Source organism: Aythya fuligula, chromosome 24, assembly GCF_009819795.1.
Source record: "Aythya fuligula isolate bAytFul2 chromosome 24, bAytFul2.pri, whole genome shotgun sequence".
NCBI lineage: Eukaryota > Metazoa > Chordata > Aves > Anseriformes > Anatidae > Aythya > Aythya fuligula.
This window is the reverse complement of record NC_045582.1, coordinates 1,843,286-1,862,012: the sequence shown is the minus strand read 5'-3', so window position 1 is coordinate 1,862,012 and position 18,727 is coordinate 1,843,286. Positions and strand designations below refer to the sequence as shown.

Genomic DNA, 18,727 nt, shown 5'->3' with positions numbered 1-18,727 from the left:
CTGTGGATTCGGAAAGCTCTGCACACATGCAGCCACTGTAGCTATGGTGAAGCCGGTACAATTCTGGCGTGCATTGGAGCAAATCTAAATTGAAAAGGAACTCCACTGTCTTAATCTGAGCACTGCTTCCTTGTAAGCCAAGCAAACAGAACGTCCCCAGGACCCCCGATGCTGCATTTGTAAAGAGAGAGACTGTAAGCCGCACACGAGCCTCAGTCCTGCAAACTTTAGAGCTGTGCTTAATCTATCTGCAGCAAATGCTCCATTACTGTCGATAGAACAGCTCGTGTGTGTTCGTGGTTAAAAAACAGGCCTTGTTTTCTCCAGCTGTTTCTGTTGCTGAAGCGCTTAAGGTTTCTTTCTTTTTTTTTTTTTTTTTTTTTTTTTTTCTTTTAACTTGCAGCACACTTCTCAAATAGTAATTCTGGTAATGCACACAAGCATTCCCTTCTCTCTCTGGGAGGTGTTAGCCTAGCACTGTGAGTCAGTCACTTCCTCGTGTTAGCACTTACACTGCTGGAAAAGCAGACCCTAACTGGTTCATCTGGATAACAATTGCAGCAGAAGCAGTGGTTTCCTTAAGTGATGGATTTCCCCCTTTTGGCTGGAATTAAGAGCGTGACTCAGGCATCCTCTGTGGTCTTATCTTGTGGTCCTTGAAAGGAAAAGAGACTCAGGAGAGTGTTTTATTTTTAAAAGCAGTTAAATGTGATTTGCTGAAGAAGAAACGTGGGAAATCGCGAGTTCTCCATTCGAATTTTGTACTGGCAGAATCCTGCTCCCCCTGGATTTTGGCGTTGACTCTTGGAGGCCAGGATTTCACCTGTGGGAAGGAGATTAGACTTCGCGCTTGGGGATGCAGCCTGAAACCATGTCAAGGATCTAAGTTTCTTTTAAACACAGAGATTTCCAGTCCTGCTTACGGTCTGACCCCAGTGATATTCCAGGCAAGCAGTTTATTTTCTGGCTCAGTTCAAAGCCATAGCAAGGTAGATGTCTTTTCAGTAGGGTGGCAACTACTCAGTTAATTGCAGGGGGTTTTCACCACTTCCTCCTGCCTTCAGCTTCATTCCCAGGCTCCTGTAGGGTGCAGGAGCCCTGAATTTCCTAAAGCCACCCTGAACTCCAGAGAGCTGCCCTTTCTTGTATTTTCCAACCGTCATCCTTTGCTCCTTGTGGTCTGCATACCGTAGCTTCCCCCTCCCCAGTGCTCCCACCTTCATATGCTGAGATAGAAAAGTAGTGAATAAAGCCTAAACCCGGAGCAAATGACGTTATCTTACGCAGCATCAGCCTCGTATGACTGCGGGGTGTCTCTGAAGAGGATGTAAGGAATGCAGCACCAGATGGCTTTATCTTGAGACCCTGCTACCGCGGCTGCACCGGGGAAGTAAAACCTGCTCAGGCTCCAGCAGGTTGTCAGCTGTTTTCATTCTGCCCCTCTCATTTTGTAAGTTACTTTCTTTGTTTGTTTGTCTGAAAGAAGTTCTCTGATCCGTTCAGGGCTGCGTGAAGGTGTAAAGAGCCTTCAAACAAGGCCCTTAAAAGTCAAATCAGGGCTGGGGAGTTCACGGAGGAGTGTGCTGGACTTGTTGATCGGAGTAATGTTTTACCAATGCTGAAACACAGTAAAAGTTAAAAGGAAATACTGTTCAGCTTCAGAACTGACACAGAAATGCGTTTGGAAGGGAAGAGCTGAACACGTTTCCTTCTCTGCTTGCCCAAGACCAAAGTTCACTACTCTAAATGTCTCCTGCGAAAGGGGGGCGGCGCGGACACCCACAGAAATCCAGGGAACCAAGTCTCCTCCTCTCTCAGCCTCCGTGACACCGAGTGCTGCGAGAGAAACCAGGGCCCGAACTGTGGTCGTAGCAGGCTGAAAGCTGTTGGATCCGTTTTGATGCACTGTACCCTACCCCTTTGTATGCCCTCCGTTTTGTATCGTGTGAGAGAAAGAGAGAGAGAGAGAGAGACCAGAGCCAGGCGCCAGCTGCATGCTGCTTCTACCGCGGTGCGAGATGAGGTACACCCCTCCCTACACAGACATTTCGTGTGTAAACGCTTTGGTCTCCTACAAATGTTTTATTTTTAAACTATTTTTGCTTATTCTCGACGATATTTTACATCTTTCAGTATTGGAAAGATAAACGTGTAAACAGAATAAAAGCCAAACCTTTTACTCTCAGCTGCAGCGGGCGTTACGGGGCGATTAAAAGCGTTTTTTTGGGGCTCTTTTGCTCGTGGGGCTCCGGCCGGGCCCCCCTTGATCGCTCCCCTCTCCCCCAGCGGCCTCGGCTCGGGGCGCTCGGCGGCGGCCACGCGGGATTTTCCCGCGGTAATGACGTCACCGCGGCGCGATTACCGATTGGCCGGCGCTGCCTCACCCGGAAGGGAGTGGCGGGGCGGGGGCCGCGCCCCCCTCGCAGCCCCCCCCGCAGCCCCCTCGGGGCGGCCCCGGTTTAGGGGGGGGGGGGAGGGGGGGCAGGGGGCGCCCCGAGGGACCCCCCCCCGGTACCGGAGGAAGGGAGGGGGGGGCCCGAAGCCCCCCGAAAATCCCCGGGGCGGCGGCGAAATGGGCGCGGCGGCCTGCGGGGTAGGTGGGCGCGGGGAGGGGGAGGGAGGGGAGATTTTGGGGGAGAAGCGTGGTGGTGGGGGGGGGGGGGGCCCCGGATCCGTTCCCCTCCCGGGGCGTCCCCGCCGCAGCGTGCCCCCCCCCCCCGCCGCTCCTCGGCGACCAATGAGCGGGCGCGTTGCTGGCAGGTGGTGTTTTTGTTTTGGGTCGAAGTTGGCCGGAGGAGGCGCCGCGGCGGGCGGAGGCCGCGAGGCACCGGGACCCCCCCCCCCCCGGGACCCCCCCCTCCTCCCGGTACCATCCTCCCCTCGCCCCCCCCCCCCCCCACCTTCAAGCCCCCGGCCCCGCCATGCGGCGGGAGATGAACGGGGTCACCCGGAGCCGCTTCGAGGTGAGGCCTCGGGGGGGGGGGGGGCACTGGATGGGGGGGGGCATTGAGGGGGGGGGGGCGGTGTCCTGGGCCCCCCCCCCCCCCGCACCCATCGGTCACCGGGAGGGGGGGGGGCAGAGGGTAATGGGGGGGGGTGGGGAGGGAAAGGGGAAAGGGGAGGGGGGAGGACGAGGAGGGGGAGGTTTTGGGGGGGGGAGGATTTGGGGGGGGGTCCCTGGGGGGTGATTTTGTCGTTCCCGGGTCCCTGAGCGGCGCGGGGGGGGGCGCTTGGGAGCCCCGGGCCCTGTGCGGCCTCCGGGCCCTTTGTCCGCGGCCAGGCCGGGCTCTGCCCCCCCCCAACCCCCCCCCAAACCCTTCCCTGGGGCTGTGCGGGTGCTGGGGGGGGGATTTGGGGGGGTCGTGGTTTGGGGGCGGTGGGTTTTATAGCTCGGGGGGGTTCTGTGCCGCCCCCCCCCGCTTTGTGGTCAGCTGGGAAGCGGCGCTCCGGTACCGGCTCGGGGGGTGAATTGATCCCAACCCCCCCTCCCCGAGACCCCCTCGTGGGTTTTTTTGTTTTTTTTTGCTCCGTGCCCCCCCCCCCCCCAGGGACGAGGCCCCGCGTTTGGGCTGTGGGGTTTGGTGCAGCCCCGACCCCCTCCCCTGCTCCCCCCCCCCCCCCCCCGCGAGCCCCCAGCCTCGAGCTCGTGGTTTTTCCACCTTTAGGCCTGAAAAGCCAAATGCTGGTTTATTCCCTCAAAAACGGGTTTGTTTTTTGAAGGGGCCGTGGCCACAGCCAGACAAGCCGAGACGGGACCCGGTGCTCGGGGGGGGGGGGGGGGTTCTTGGGGTGGAGGCCTCTGGGGAGGCTCTGCCCGGGGGGGGGGGCTCAGCCTCCAGCCCCCGGTAACGCCCGGTGTGCTGGGGGGAGGCCGGTTGGACCCCCCCAGGATGGGGAACGGGGGCCTGAGCTGCCCCTGCCGGGTTCCCAAATCCGCTCCCGAGTGGCCTGGGTGAGGATTTCACCCCAAAAAAATTCCCAAAAAATTAGGGTGAGGGGGCAGGGGCTGGGCTTCTGGAGGTCGTCTTCTTGGGGGGGGGGGATTTCTGCTCTGCTCCCTCTGAGCTCCCCTCCTGCCCAGCCCCATAGGAGCCTGTCCCAAATGAGCCCCCCCCCCACCCCCCATTCATCCCTGTGCCCTTGGCTTAGGGTGCAGCTTTTTGGGGTCGCTCGGATCCCTAAAGCCGAAAGCTGCTCAGCACGGGGGGGACCCGCGCGTGGTTGGGGGCGATGCTCCCTACAAAACGGGGCTCCCTTGGGGGGCTGCCAGCACCCAAAGCACGGAGGGATCCTTGATTTTTAGACACCCAAACCTCCCGTTAGCAGGAGCCGATTTGGGCTCTTGGTGGGGCGGAGGAAAATCAGGAATAAACACCGGGGATGTGGCTGAGGGGTGGGCAAACCCCGTTGCAGGCCAAGTGCATCGATTCCGTGTTTTTGGAGCGTTTTTCTCTTGGGGTTTCGGGTGCTGAATGCCACGCAGCTCCGACAACCCCCCCCCCAACAACCTCCCTCATTCCTGGGTCATCTCCTGGGTGGGATGAGGTGAGCTGGGAGCAGAACGGGACCAGGGAATGCCCCAAACCCGAGCCCCAGAAGCTCGGTTACCCCCAATTCCCTTTCCCAATTTCCAATTAATTTCCCTTTTCCCTGTTTCGGCGGCGCGAGGCAGCTCCTTTTTGGGGCCGCCTTTGTTCCCGGTGCAGGGCTGCTCCTGCGCTGGGTCAGGGCTTTGTTATTTCAAGCCCACGAGGTTGTGTAAACACAGGGACCCGGGCAGGGCAGCGGGTAACTCTTTGCCTCCCGCTTTTATGGCAGAAAAGAAGAGGAATCCCTGCTGGGGGGGACGCTCGAATCGGCCCCGTTTGGTTTCGGCAGGTACCTGGCGGGGTGCCCGAGCACAGAGCTGTGTTTTTGGGGGGTGCAGAGCTGATGCCCGGGTTTTTTCCAGGCTCCCATTCGCTCCCCGTCCCTGTTTTGTTGTTTTATTTCGGTGTTACCTTATGGCTCGCTTTCTGTTTTAAGCCAGCGCTCCTGGAGACGGGGACTTTTTGGGGCAGAAGCCTGAGAAATCGTTCCTGTCCGCCAAGTTGTGCGGAAGCTGAGATGAGGAGAGGGAAACGGCGACCGCTCACCTGCGGCTGAGCCCCGTGCTCCAGCCCAGGGCTTTGGCACCCAAAGGCGGGTTGGTTGAGCTCAAAACCCTCGGGGCAGGCTGTGGGATCAGGCAGGAGCATGGGGTTTGAGGAGGGGGCTGTGGGGGGGGTCCTGGGTGCTCAGAGTTTCTCCCCTGTGCTCCCCGAGCTGTGTTCGGGAACGGCCACGACCACAAAAGGGGCTGGTGACGGGGAAGGCGTTTTGGGAACCTTGCATCCTTCGGTGAAGTGGGGGCAGGATTCGAGCTCCCTGCCCGTCTCGGCCCTGTGCTGGCCAGCAGCACGTTGTCCCTGCTGTAATTAGCGCGGCCAGGCCGTAATTAGGCGGAGCAGCAGCTCTGGGAGGGGGATTAGGTGAGCCTGGCCTCAGCCTGCGCCACCTGCGAGAGGCGGCGTGGGGGCTGTGGGAGCTGCTGCCCGCTGTGTCCCCGTGTCCCCGTGTCCTCCTCCTGCTGCATCCTCTGCCAGGAGCCACTGGCAGCTCGGGCAGGAGTGGAAGCATTGAGTTTTTGGCAGAAAAGAGGCAGAAATGCCCCCTCCTGCCTTTCTGCCTTTCCTCCCCAGCTGTGCGCTGACACCGGGGCAGTGAGGAGCACCGGGCCCAGGTCTGGTCTGCAGGTGAGGGGTCCTGGCCTTGTTTGTGGGGGGCACAGCCTCATTTTGGGAGTCTTCGTGTGCTCTGGGGCCATCAGGAAGCCCCTGGGGCCCCCCAGGAGAGGTGTTGACCCACGCCGTGCCCATCAGGAGCAGGGCTGGCCGGCGTGCGGGGCTTTGCCTCGCTTCGTCGCGGGCGCCGCTGTTAATTGGGGCCTGCACAGGGCAGGTAATTACTATTTTGGCTGCCAGGTTCCCTCCCCGTGGGTTCCGCCTGAGTCACCCCGAGCCGAGAGCCAAGGCGGTGGCGTCGGGCCCCATCCAGCCGGGCTGCGGGGCCATCGGGGGCACCCCCTGCCCTCCTTCTGCACCCTGGCACCGTCCTTGGCTCCGTCTGAGCGCTCGTGTCGGGTCTGTCCCCATCTCGGAGGTGACAAAGCCAGCACTCAACGAGCTCCTGGCCACAAACACGGAGCTGAAGGCAGGGCACTGGCTGAGCAAATTTGTTTATCAAATCGGTGTTCGAGTCAGGCCGAGCTTGGGTACGTCCGCGGGGAGCTGGAGGGCTCGCTTGGAGCCTGGGATATTCACGCGTGGCTCTAAAAGAAAAATCCATTCGGAAGGTATTTGCAGCAAGCTGCCGACCTGCTAAAAGAAGCTGCTGAAGTGGCCAAAGGAAAAAATAAACAGGGATCCTGGCTGTCTTATAGCGTGGTTCACGGCCATGGCTACGTCCCTGCACAGCCAGGAAGTCTTTGTCGTATTTATACCCTCCTTTGTTGCTCTTGGATGTTTGTTTTTTTTTATGGTCAGCCGTCTATATTTAAAGCTTTCGAGGGTGTGTGTGAGAAAGTAGCATCGTTTTAAATCAAATCTATGTAATAGGTCGTAAAATACCCAGCTGACCACTTGTAGGATGCTGAGGTTTTTAATGGAGCTTGGAGAAAAAAAAAAAAAGAAAAAAGCGACGCCCAGAACCACATCTGATGACGGCGTACGGGGTATTTTTGCCTCTTGCTGTTTTTTGCCACCTATTTAAAACGAGATGCCAGCCGCCTTTGACCTCTGCAGCTCTTGGGTGTGAGACAACTCCTGGGAGGGACGAGGACGATGAACCACGAGCCTCTGCCTCTGGAATGCCCCCGGGGGGCTCCGGGTGGTGCCTTCCAGCCCTGCACCGAAACCCCAAGAGCTTTTGGGTGCAGTCGTGGGCTGCTTTGTTTGTGGGAAGCTGCCCTGGAGTCGGGGCTGGGGCTGGAGAACAACCCAGACGAGCAAAAAGCGCGTGGATGCGCCCTCCTGGTACCCGGCAGCAGCCTGTAGCTGTACAACCACAGGGTGTAGCACGTGGTACATCCTCTGAAATGTGTTTTTTTTTTGCCCCAGACGTCCCCCAGGTTGTCACCTGTGCTGCGTTACCTGATTTGGGGCTTTGCCCTCCGGGTGCAGCGCCCTCGCCAGCCGCTCCGCTGCTGTGCCGGGGCTGCACAGCAGAGCAGGCAGCTCTGGGGTGGGTTTCTGTCAGGCTTCACCGATTCTTTCATCGCTCTCGTGCTCCCAGCACTGCCAATTCAAGAAAAAAAAAGGCCATTCATTATTTTATCCCCGTTCCTGGGTGCAGGTGCCGGCCAGGCTGCGCTCCCCGTGCCCCATCCTCTCCTCACTGCCCAGCTCCCCTAACGCACTGAGGAGGGCGAAGCTCTCCGGTGGTGTGCGCCGAGCAAACTGCCCGTCGAGCTATTTTTAGGGAGATTAAGCCCATAATCAGCCTTCACCGGCCGGGCTCTGGCTCATTTCTTCCCGGTGCTGCTTAGTCACGGCCGTGGCCGGAGCCAGGCGGGCGCTGGCGGTGCCGCGGGAGCTGCCCCGGCGCGGCGGCGGTGCCGGTGCCGGAGCTCGGGGCGGCAGCGCCTTTGTTCGGCAGCCAGCCATTTTCCTCGGAGGCTTTGCACCGATTAGGCTGGATGGGATGAAATAAAACTGGCTGTGGAACCGCGGGCTGGCAGCAAAATTCCCCCGGTGTGGACGCGGGTGTGCGCACAGCCTCTGCGGCGCGTGCCGAGGAGCCGCGGCCGTCGCCTCACGGCGGTTCTCGGCCACGCAAAGAGTTCTCGGTGCCTTTGGCAAGGCTCAGCCCGCCCCAGCCTCTGCTTCCCCTGAGCCTCGTGCTGGGAAAGGGGATTGGAGGTTACTCCAGGCGTGCTGATGATGCTGCAGGTGTCTCAGCCCTGTAGCAGCGCTGGATTTCATTTTTCAGAAGAGCAGAACCAGAGGCGAGGTGTTGGTTGTGCTGGCAGCGGTCGTAAGGAGTCCCTTTGGAGCTTTGCTGAGCTCTTCCTGCAAAGCAGACGCAGAATGGATTCCACGTCTTGGTTTTTACGCTCAGTTTTTTTTTTCTTTTACTACCTTAGAGTGCAGGGGATGTGCTGGGTTTGACGTGCCTCCTGCTGCCTTTCGGTGGCTCTCCTGGGCTCCTTCATCTCCGTGTGGCCCCTGGCAGACAGCAGTGGTACCTCCCAGGGCTCACCAGCATTTAAACTGGCGTGAATTTGCACAGAGGTTTCGGTTCTTTCCTCTCGGAGCAGCAGAAAGCTCCCTGGCAGCTCTGAGGGGTGATCTCAGAAACATCTCCACACAGCCTGGGGAGGGATGTCAGCTGGCAGAGCGCGCCAGCTGCCTTTGTAATCCCTCACTTACGGAGGCAACTGTTGATTCCCCACCTTTCCTAGCTTAAAAACAGTTTCCAGAACGCATTATTTATCCCCTAATAATTGCAGTCTGGTTTCCGCCTTGGTTTTAATCACTTTATTTCCTGCGCTTGCGAGCGGCCGTGGAGGGTCTGGCTGGCGGGTGCGGGTGGACCGGGGGTGCTGAGCTCCGGGTCCAAGCAGCAGCGAAGCCTTCAGCCCCAGCCACCTTCCTCCTTTCTTTGTAAGGCTGCTCCGAAGAGGTTGTCCTACACCAGTTCTGTAATCACAGCGTTTAAAAAAGGGTATTTACGCAAGTTTGGGGGGATCTGATTCAGGTCGTGTCCGTTCTGCCGCGTTTGCTCCGTATCGAGACACGAAACGCTTCCTGAGAACCCGATGCCGGCGGTGTTTGTGCTGGCTTTCGGGAATATTTATAGCTTTAATTTCCTGCTGAGCACCTGGAGGTCACAGGGCCCAGGGGTTTGTTTGTCTGTGTGTCTGTGTGTCTGTCCGCACCGACCTGATCCCGCTGCCGTCCACGGGTGCTCCCTGAGCCGGTTGGGATTTCGGGGCTCTCAGGCGCACCCCGTGTTGTGGGCTGGTGTGAACGTCGAGCAGAAAGCCCCCAGCCCCATGTCCGAGTGCTTCTGCTGCCCCTCAGAGCACTGAATTCTGTGAAGCTCCCGATAACCGGCCTCCCTTTTTCCCCCCCTGAGCTTTAGAAGCAAAATGTTTGAGTCCAAAGTCCGCCTCCAGGCTGGCGCCGGGCGCTCCGGTGCCGGCTGGGCTCGGCACAGATGCCTCTGAATTTAGGGCTTGGGGGGTTGTTTTGATTAAAAATGATTTCTTTGAGAGCACGCGGAGGGGATGGAGCATCCCACCTCGTCGGTGTCCCTCCCGGTGGGCGCTTCTGCATGGGAAGGAGTCCTGCAAAGGGTCAGGCTGAGAGCGAAGGAGCCCTGGTGGCCAACGCTGGCTTGTGTCAGTGAACTCCCCGGGGTTTGCCGAGGAGGCAGGATTCCTGCTGTGTTTGGCTGTCAGCCGTGTGTGCCCAGGTAGGTCCTGGCCTTCCAGAGGTCCCTCCTTTTTGCTCCTCACCTCCTCCGTGGGCAAAAACGTCCCTGGAACGAAGCGCTGGGGAAATGCTGGCGTTGGTCAGCACCAGGCAAGGCAGCCGGGCATCTCTTCGTGTCTAATCTGCACTTTTCTGGGGGGAAAAAAAAAGTCCCCGCTGCCGCTGTTCTAGCGGCGAGTCTTTTTTTGGTGTGTCAGGCGGGTTTGCTGTTGTTCGCTAAAAATGCAGGCAGCCAGTTCAGAGATGCTTACAGGGAGATGCTTGGAATAGTTAGAGCGAAGGAAAATGAAACGCGCTTTGTGTTCTCCAGCTGAATATTCCTCACTCGCGTCCAGTAAACTGTAAATGCTGAAGCAACTCCGTTAGAAACTTCTCAAGTGTCTTTTTCCGATTGCAAAAAAGGGAAAGCCAAAGCTTTGGTTCCTCGTGGGCATGCCCAGCCCTTCCCAGGAGAACAGCAGCACCCCTGCCGGCCCCGAGCCTCCTCCAGACCCCCCTGTGGGCAGGGGGCAGCCCGGTGCTGGGGGCTTTCTGTGGGTCTGGGGGGCAGGAGCTCAAAAGTTTGATGGGCAGAGGCTTAAAGCCCTCAAAGCGAGCAGGAAGCACGCTGTCGGCGGAGGAGCTTGTCCTCACTTTTGCAGACTGAAGCAGCCTGGTGCTGGAGCCTCCTCCCTTAGTGCAGCATCTTTTTTCCAGGTGGGAACATCTAAAATACGGCAGAGTGGGGGCTGCCTGGGAGGAGCTGTTGGCTCTGCCAGCTTCTAGGATCACTCTGGCCAGTACAACACGCCGTGTGTTATGGGGAGAAGAGGAACAGTGGCTCTGAGCACGGCAGGGGGCTGAGTCCTGCGCTCCTATGGCTCCCGGAGCGAAGCAGAGCCGGGCTGCTCAGGGGCCGAACGGGTGGCTGCAGGGATGTCACCACGTCCTGCTTTGTCTTCCAGCTTGAATAATCCATGCCTGCTTTGAGTTGCTTCACTTGGGGCTTGCATCAGCTCTTGCTCACGTCCCTCTCTGCGTGCGTGCCGAGCACGGGGCATACCTGGGTGTCTCTCGTGCAGGGCCACCGGTAATTACACGCTGTCATCGCCGCACGCCCGGCTGCCAGGGGCTCTCACCTTGCTCCTGTGTTGATGTCGAGCACTGTGACCCAGTTGGGGCTGCCGTGCCCTGCAGTGGGTGCTTGAGGGATTTCAGTGGGAGGTGATGAGGGTGTTTTTTGGACGCTTTTGTCCTTTCTGTGCTCGCAAGCTCGTGTGGTCTGAGTGCTGCTGGGTGGCGGCGCCCCGGAGGGAGGCCCAGCAGAGCCCCCAGACGCATCGCAGCAGCTTCCTGACCTCTGCATCCTCATCTCCGGGGCGTCTAATTGCTGTGTGAGAGAGCAGGAAAAGGTAATTGAATTCAGGGGCACCTGGTGAGTCCGTGTGAAGGACTGGAGGCTGGATGGGGAATGGTTTTGACCTCGCTGCTGGCTCCCTGCCCCCGTGGCGTGCAGGCACCCGGGGTGCACCTCGGCCCTGCCTGCTCCAGCCTGCTCTCAGCTGAGCCACCTGCTTGTAATTCCCCTTTTATTGCCCAGTAAATGTAAGCAGCGCATTAACATCTTAATTGGCTTGCTCGATAAAGGATTGACTCCAGGATTAAATCTCCCGGTTTCATCATTTCTTTGGGCTGGTGGAGGTGCTGCCAAGCACTGAAATGGATTTTGTTCATTCTCCTTTTTGAGCCCCTGTTGGAAGGGGGAAGCGCTTCCACTTGGAGGATGCTGAGAGGTGTGTGCACCAAATACCCGCAGGGCTGTGGCGTGTCTCTGTGTGAATCTGCCCGCAGACATCAGCCCTGGAAAACTCTGCGGGTGCGGACGTGGCTCTGAAGATCCCAAGAGGAAATGATATGAAATAACTGGGATTTGCAGCACTCTCCATTCTGAATTTTGTCCAGCTCTGGCATTTTGGCAGGACGTATTTCCCTTACCCTTGCAGCAGGCTACAACAACCTCTACTTCTTTAATACCAATCTTAAAGCCTAGTGCACGCTTCCACGGCGTTTGTTCTGGATCTGCCCCCCCTGTTCTAGCTAGAAAAGACATTGCTCAAGCTTCAGACACTGAGGCAGTGACTGAAACCTTGTGAAAATAAATCTTTGGGTTATGTTCTACCAAAGGCAAGAACCTCCTGACCTGCCAGGCCCACAGACATTGTTGCTGTGGGGACTGCCCAGAGAGGAAAAGCTCTGGGCAGCTGAGCTTTGTGGTACGTGCAGCCTGCCAAATTTAGGTGAGAAGCGTGTATTTTTCCATATCCTGTCAAGAAGAACTTATTCCACTGAGTAACACCTGGCGTTAAAGGACGGCGAGGGGAAGATTTGTCTCTAGGAATAGCTCCAGAGGCCTGGAAGCCTGGAATAGGCTCTAACATTTTCAGGCTCTCTTGGTTCTTGTGCAGCTTGGTCCCTGGGTGCACTGAGCTGGCCTCACGGTCCCAGCCCATCCTCACCTCTGTCCTCCCCACAGAGGAGGAATAAAAAAAAAAAAAAAACAAGAAGCTGTCTGCATTCATCCATCCCTGGTGGATGATTTTGATTAAGGATGGGCATGGCAACTGCCTTGAAATGGGAATTGAGCCCAAGCCGTGCTGCCCATGCCCCTGAGGCCTTGCTGCTGGGCTCTGTTTTCAGGCTTCCTGTGCTCCTCCACTCCGGTTCCTTCTTGGAAGCGTCCGACCCCGATCGCATCTGCTCCTTGAATGTCTCCCCCCCCTGTTTTTTGTGACGGAGGGCGCTGGCTCGGATGTCAGACTTGGCCTGGACAATAATGGGAAGGAGAGGACAGATAGGCCTATTTACTATTGTTCTCGTAACTGGGGGTAGAAAAATCACACTCGTTTTCCCATGAATCATTCCTCTGCCTTGCTCTTTCATTAGTGCTTTCTCCAGAATTCCCTCTGTTCCCCAGCTGATCGAGCAAGCCCCCGAATGACGATGGGATCCCAGGGCTCAGCACTGTGGAGCCTGGCCTGGTGCGGCAGCACTTCCCTCCTGGTTATCTGCAAAAGGGGGCTGAGAAGCCGCCTGGTGGGCCATTTAGGGCTTGTTAACTTGTGATATCTGCTGGTGGGAAGTGCTCAAAGCGTCTGCGGGGGAGGACGACACCTCTCGGCTGCGTGATGTTTGGGGGGGGGAACGCTGAGAGTTCACGGCCTGCTGCAGCAGCGCGCTTCAGATAATCAAAAAAGAAAAAGCAAACTGTGGCTTGGAGCAGCTTTTGAGTTTCCCTCTGGCTCCAAGGGTGTTGTCGTGTGCCTGTAGTGGTGGAATCATCCTGGGGTAGCCGCTGGGCTGTCACCAACCGTGCTCGAAGGCATCGTGGCAGCACGTCGGCTCCTTGCACTGGGCTCTGCTGGGCGGCTGCTGCCTCCCATCGGGGCCTCACACACAGCCCCATAAGCCACTAAGCCCTTACTTTCCTTTTTTAACTCTTAATCTGATCCTCTACCACTTAAGTGACCTGGCCCGGGCTGGTTTTGCCTGCGTCGTGTGCCTGCAGCCCGACTGATCGGGAGCGCTGCCTGGGCTGGTGAAAAGCAGCCTGCTCAGCCCAGAGTCCAGCAGCAGTTTGTACCGGGTGTGTGGCTCAGGAGGAGCACCCCTTAGCCCTCCAGGAGGCTGAAGGGAACCTTTATGAATATTAAAGCTCCTTCTCGGTTGCTGTCAGTGCTGGGGATGGAGGCACGCCTCCAAGTGGAGCGAGGCGCTGCTGCTGTGCCACTCGCAGGGCGCTCTAATCATTCCTCCCACAGGCAGGAGCGTGTGGAGGCTTTCTGTTTGTTTGTTTTTCACCATGGCAAGACTATACAAAGTCTTTTAAATACATGTCGGTACGCCTTAAGAAACACATGAGGCTTGGCAGGTGTATTTTTTTTTTTTTGTATGACTCCTTGAGAAAGAAGTTTCTCGTGCTCTTACAGCTCGTGAGCTGCTTTAGCTGGTCAGAGGGTCCCATCTCATTGCTGGCCAGTTTGCTGCAAGTTTGCATGAAATAGCTTATGGGATACAACAAAGCTCTGGGTTCAGGGCCTTGGAGAACACAGTTCTTTTCCAGAGTCACCTCTCTTCCCATCACAGGACTGATGATCACACCTCCCTTTAAGCCGTGCTTTGGGACTGCAAAAAATTCTGTTTGCCCTTCTCCTCAGGGCTCCTGAGAGCTGTGCGAGCTCTAATACAGCTTCATTAGGCTCCTCTTCATCAGCCCTTGGCTTCCTTTCGGGCTGCAGAAACCAGCCCTGCTGCACCGATGTCTTCAGCCTCTGATGGATTTAGAGCTGCTCAGTTGTTCCCTTCTCTCTGACCCGTTCCCCATATGCTTATGTGGCTGCTCTGAACCACACGTGAAAGTTTGCCTTCAGGGGGCTGTGGCACGGCTGGAGGACTGGAACGAGCAGTCCCCGATGTGTTCCTGTAGGCAGTGCCAGCTCACAAGTACCCCCCAGTTACCATTCATATCAATAAATAAATAAAACTCTCCTTTATACTTAATCTGCCAATCCGCACAGCGTTTTGGGGCCATTTAAAAACCACGTGGGATGTAATATTAGTTATGGTCTAATCCAGGGGTTTGAGGAGTTGAGTGCAAAGTTTACCTTTGGGGAATTTATTGGGCCAGATGTCTCTGGAAATGGCCTTGTTAACCAGCAGTTTCTTCCCTAGAGTGAAGTAGGTTTTGTTTCCTTAATGAAAATATATGGCTAAATTGTTGACTTGTTTTTGTTTACAGATGTTCTCAAACAATGACGAAGCTGTGATCAACAAAAAACTTCCAAAAGAGCTGCTGCTTCGGTAAGCCTTCTTGATTTGTATTTCAGCTGTGTCGTGTTGTGTTATTTGCAGCCAGGAGCTGGTTTCGCTGGTATGCTCGTAAATCACGAGCCTGGATTGGGTCACTTACAAAGCCATGGACAAACAGAAGCAGATCAAAGGTCTGCACCAGTGGCGGTTTATGCTAAATGTTATTAGGATTTGTTTCTTAAAATGTTAAATTAATTTGCCGGTCGCCTGTTTTGTAGATGGAAGAACTGTAGGACTAATCAGGCCCTTAATGAAAAGAGATGTAAGCGTAGGGTAACGCGTAGGACAGGATTCTGCCCATCTCTGACAAGTGCTGCGTTTAAATAAAAATTCCAAATAAAAATGGCAGAATGGTCCCTGTTGGCCAGGATCAAAGGGATGGGGCTCGGAGGATGCTGGCGTGCAGCTCTGCCTGCTCCCTGTGCTGCTTTTCGCTCGCACACACCCCTGCATGCCATTTGCAGCTTGCCTTCCCGGCACGGGAGCAGCACGAGGGGTGATGCGTGGCTGGCTCAGCCCTCCGTTCGGCGTCTCGAAGTGAAGTCTTGCTCATCAGTGCTTCGAGCTGAGCTGCGAGACTGTAAACGGTGACAAATTGTAGGTGGTGGCTTGAATTATTAACACGAACAAAATTCTCGAGCTGCAAGAAACTGCGCAGCCCTGTCAGCGTTTAATGGTGATAAAAGCCTGGGGAGAAGAGCTCTGGCACAAGAAGCGGCTCCTAGCTCACTCGTGAAATAAAGTGAATAAAGCAAAAATTGACTTTCTCTTTTGGCCACACCGTCTCCTGTATTTTCTGTAGCAGCATCTCTAGTTGGATTCAACTCCTTCTATGCCAGTATTACTCACCCAAAAGCAAAACCACAAGGTTGTGGGGGTTGAGTTTAACTGAGGATGTGCATGGACCTCAGGGGGCAGTGGTCTGTGGGCACCGGGCTCCCCTGGGGCAGGACCTTGCTGGAGCGTGGGTGAACTCCTGGCAGCTCGCTCAGAGTGACCAAGGAGCACTCAGGCAGAGGCTGGTGGCATTGGGGAACGTCGCTGGGTGGCTGGAGGAGGATTTGTGGTGAGCAAGGGAGGCTCCTGCACCATATGGGAGCTTGGTCAGTGCAAACCTGTGGCTGGGTTCTCAGCACTGCATGCATTTCTGCAGCGTGGGAATGCTTTGGGGTTTCCTCTTGCTATTACCCCAACGTGCCGTAGGAAGAGTAAGCAGTTGGGATCATGCAGAACCTAGGGAAAATCAGGAGGTGGAGTTTATAAATGTTAAAGTTGATAAGTAATAGTTTTGAGAGTTGGAATTCACTGTTAGCATACTGTGAAAATTAATTAGTGGGGATCGACAGTGCGGCCTTTGAAAGAGAAACTTGGATGCCTTTATCTGCAGGAATCTCCTGTAAATGAGCGTCGCTGTCTACAAGACAAAGACTCGTGTGTTTAAGCAGCGCTGCTGCGTGAAGGCTTGTTCGCTGGCGTGTTCCTTCTGCAGATGGCATTGATGCCTCATGCATGTGGTTGCAAAGTGGAAAGCTGTACTCGAGCAAAATAAAGAGTAGGAGGATATGCGAGAGGTGGACAGCAGTCGTCACGCCCCACGACAGAGAAGCGTGCGGCTCCCAGAGCACTCTTGACTGGGGGACAGGGTGGGTGTGTGAAGCGCCCGCGAGGCCGACTTCAGGAACCATTTGTGGTGTCCTGCCCGCCGTGTTGCTGCCACACAGTGATGGTTTTGGCTGAGGAGCACTCTTAAACAAAGCTGTCCCGCAGCACCTGGGCCCAGAGCCCAGCCGATGGCCCCGAGCCTAGTCCTGCCTCAGCCTTGTCTGCTTCTGCCCACTGGGCTTCCAGGGGCTTGCACATGAGCTTGATGCTCTTAAAAATGAGCCAGACCAGGAAAAAGCAGGATTCTGCTGGCTGTCTCGGTTACTTCGGTGCTGCCAGCTCCTCTCTAGGCGGCTCTGGCTGGGTCCCTTCCCCTGGTTTCCATCCGCCATGGCCTGCCCCAGGTGTGTGTCCCCTCCGCTGCCGCCCAGGCCCAGGCCTTGAGGTGCCGCTGGTGCCCGCTGCTCTCAGCATGGTGTTGGGCTGTTGAACCGCTGTGCCTGTGGGGTTAGGTGGTCTTGGGAGCTGTCTGTGTCCCCTCTGGGTGGCAGGCAGGCCGGGCCAGGTCTCCTGTGGCATAAGCAGCTTTTGCTCCAGCTCCACGTCCTGCCCTCCGCCTGGTGTCATTGCTTGGAGCTCTGGTGGCAGAGAGGCCATGGGGACACCCGTTGTGCCCCCTCCGCTAAAACGGGAAAGGAGAGAAATTCAGCTTGAGCAGTGGGCCACTGGTGCTGCTGGTTTTGGAAGGTGAAGGTCTGGGCTGGCTCACCCCAGAGCCTACAGCTGCCAGGCACCTCATCAGTCTTGGCCCTAATCTAATTAGAGCAGCAGGGGGAAAGTGAGGAGCAGCCCTAGAAAATCCGCAGTGGATTAAGAGGCTGAAACCTGAAAAAAGGCTCCAGCCACAGTGTGTTTTAGCTAAATTGTCTGCTGCCGGGCTGCTCGGGCAAGGCAACGTGTTCCAAAGCCTGCTTGGCCCCACTGCCTCGCCACCGCCCGCAGCGAGCCGCTTTGCAGCAGGAGGCTTCAATCTGACGCAGTGCCAGGCCTGCTGAACTCCGCTGGGGAGGGCTCGGCCTGCCTTCGTTGTTGGCCCCTGCTTGATGACGAAGTGACCGGTGAGGCTATTTTCTTATCATTGGCCCTGATGAGCAGAAAGGCGAGTGCAGGAGGAGAGCGGTCGGCGGAGCTGCGATCGCCCAGCTGCCCAGCGAAGGCAGGGCCAGGAAGACGTTACTCAGGCAGCGCTCTTCAACCTGCTGCTGCTGACTTCTTTTCTGCTTTCTTTCACCGGAGAAGCGGAATCTGAGCAAAGCAGCAGATATTTGTTAGGGATCTGGTGTCTTGGAACAGTCCCAAGGGGCCGGGCGGCTGCTTTCTGGTGCCCTGCTACTGCTGTGTCTGGAGATGACGATTTTTATCCAGATTTCCTGTCAGCCCAGGATGCTGCCTTGTCGTCAGGCTTGCTTGTAGTTATTTCAAGTGACCGTGTAGGTTACTTTGCTTTACCCTGTGCAGATTGCTGAAAAGAAACCCAATGTTGATGTCCCGTGCTGTACTTGTGTTGGGTGAAGGCAGACGCTCGGTCACTGCTAGGGCAGGCAGCTTGGTGGTGGGATTTGGGGTGGTTTGAGGTTCCCCAGCAGCTCCTCGGAGAAACAGCAGCCCGTCCTTGGGGCTGTTTTATAGAACTTGAGGCCGTTGTGCCTGCGGGACTTGAGCCGTGCTCCTGCTGCTCCCAGCAGTTTGCACAAGGGCTGTGGCTGGAGCCAGCGTGGCCCTGCTGCTGGAAGAGTGATTTTTTTGCAGCACGTTCTGCTGAGTCACTGGCTAATATTCCCCAGCGAACGCCAGAGCAGTGCAGAAATGAGAAATGCTCGTAGGCTTTTCAGAGCAGAAGTCCCCAAATCCTCTTGGGGTCCGTGGGTTTCCTGTCGAGGTGCTGTGCAGGCTGGCACCCCAGCGCCCAGGAGCAGCAGAATTTCTCCTTCCCCTCGCAGAGTTTGGCCTCGCAGCGAGCAGGAGGGGGGGGCTGCGTGTCCCAGGAGCCCCCCAGCAGCAGGGCAGCTCCTGGCGAAGCTCCGAAATGTGAGCTTGGGAGGTGAGGGGCAAGCATTCAGTGCTGGCATCCCCTCTGCTGTGTGGGCAGGCTGGGAAGGGAGGAGCAGGAAACAGAAAAGAATTTGGCCCTGACAGAGGGATGAGGGGGTTATTAATAGCCTGGGATTTCCACAGAGAAAGCGATTTTAATGAAAATGTAGAAGTGTACCTAGTTATTGACTTAGCCACTGTTCCCATGGAGGTGGTTTCTGAGCTCCTGTGCTGGGAATCCAGGGTAAAAGTAGGAATTTTCCCCAGCTTCTCTCACTTCCCCAGGCTTTCCTTGTATTGTTGTTCATTCATATTGTGCTAAATAAATCCTCAGCTCTTGCATACATGCAGACATAAATAACGTTTATTTCAAGGGAAGGCTTGTTCCTAGGCAGTGAGAAGTGAGCGGGGATCTGCGGATGTATCTGAAGTGCTCTGTGGCTACCTGCTAGGTCGGAAATCGCATGGTTGCACCCTACAACGTCACCTCAGTCTGGCTTCTGTCCTCTCCTCAAATTTGGGAATCTACTTTGTGGCTGTGGATGTGCACGGCATGTTAACGTGCGTGCTGCCTCCCAGGTCCGTAGCAGGAGCCGAGGTGATCCTCCTCCTTTATCTCTGGGACAAAGTGCAGTTTGTCTGTGTGCACACCGTGTTTGTTGTTCCCAGCGCTC

At 56.5% G+C, this 18,727-nt stretch overlaps 1 protein-coding gene across 2 annotated transcripts in view; it reads left to right on the top strand.

Moving 5' to 3' along the window:
- The first annotated feature begins 2,509 nt into the window (after nt 1-2,509).
- FBXL20 (F-box and leucine rich repeat protein 20) overlaps nt 2,510-18,727 on the top strand; it is a 33,832-nt gene continuing 17,614 nt past the window's right edge. The window contains exons 1-2 of one of the 2 annotated variants that reach the window (XM_032202776.1): nt 2,510-2,593; nt 14,290-14,351. In XM_032202776.1, the coding sequence (XP_032058667.1) occupies nt 2,573-2,593; nt 14,290-14,351 (83 nt within the window). In that variant the 5' untranslated portion in view covers nt 2,510-2,572. Of the gene's footprint in view, nt 2,594-2,909; nt 2,964-14,289; nt 14,352-18,727 lie in introns of those variants that run through there. The other variant, XM_032202775.1, reaches the window with a different exon arrangement.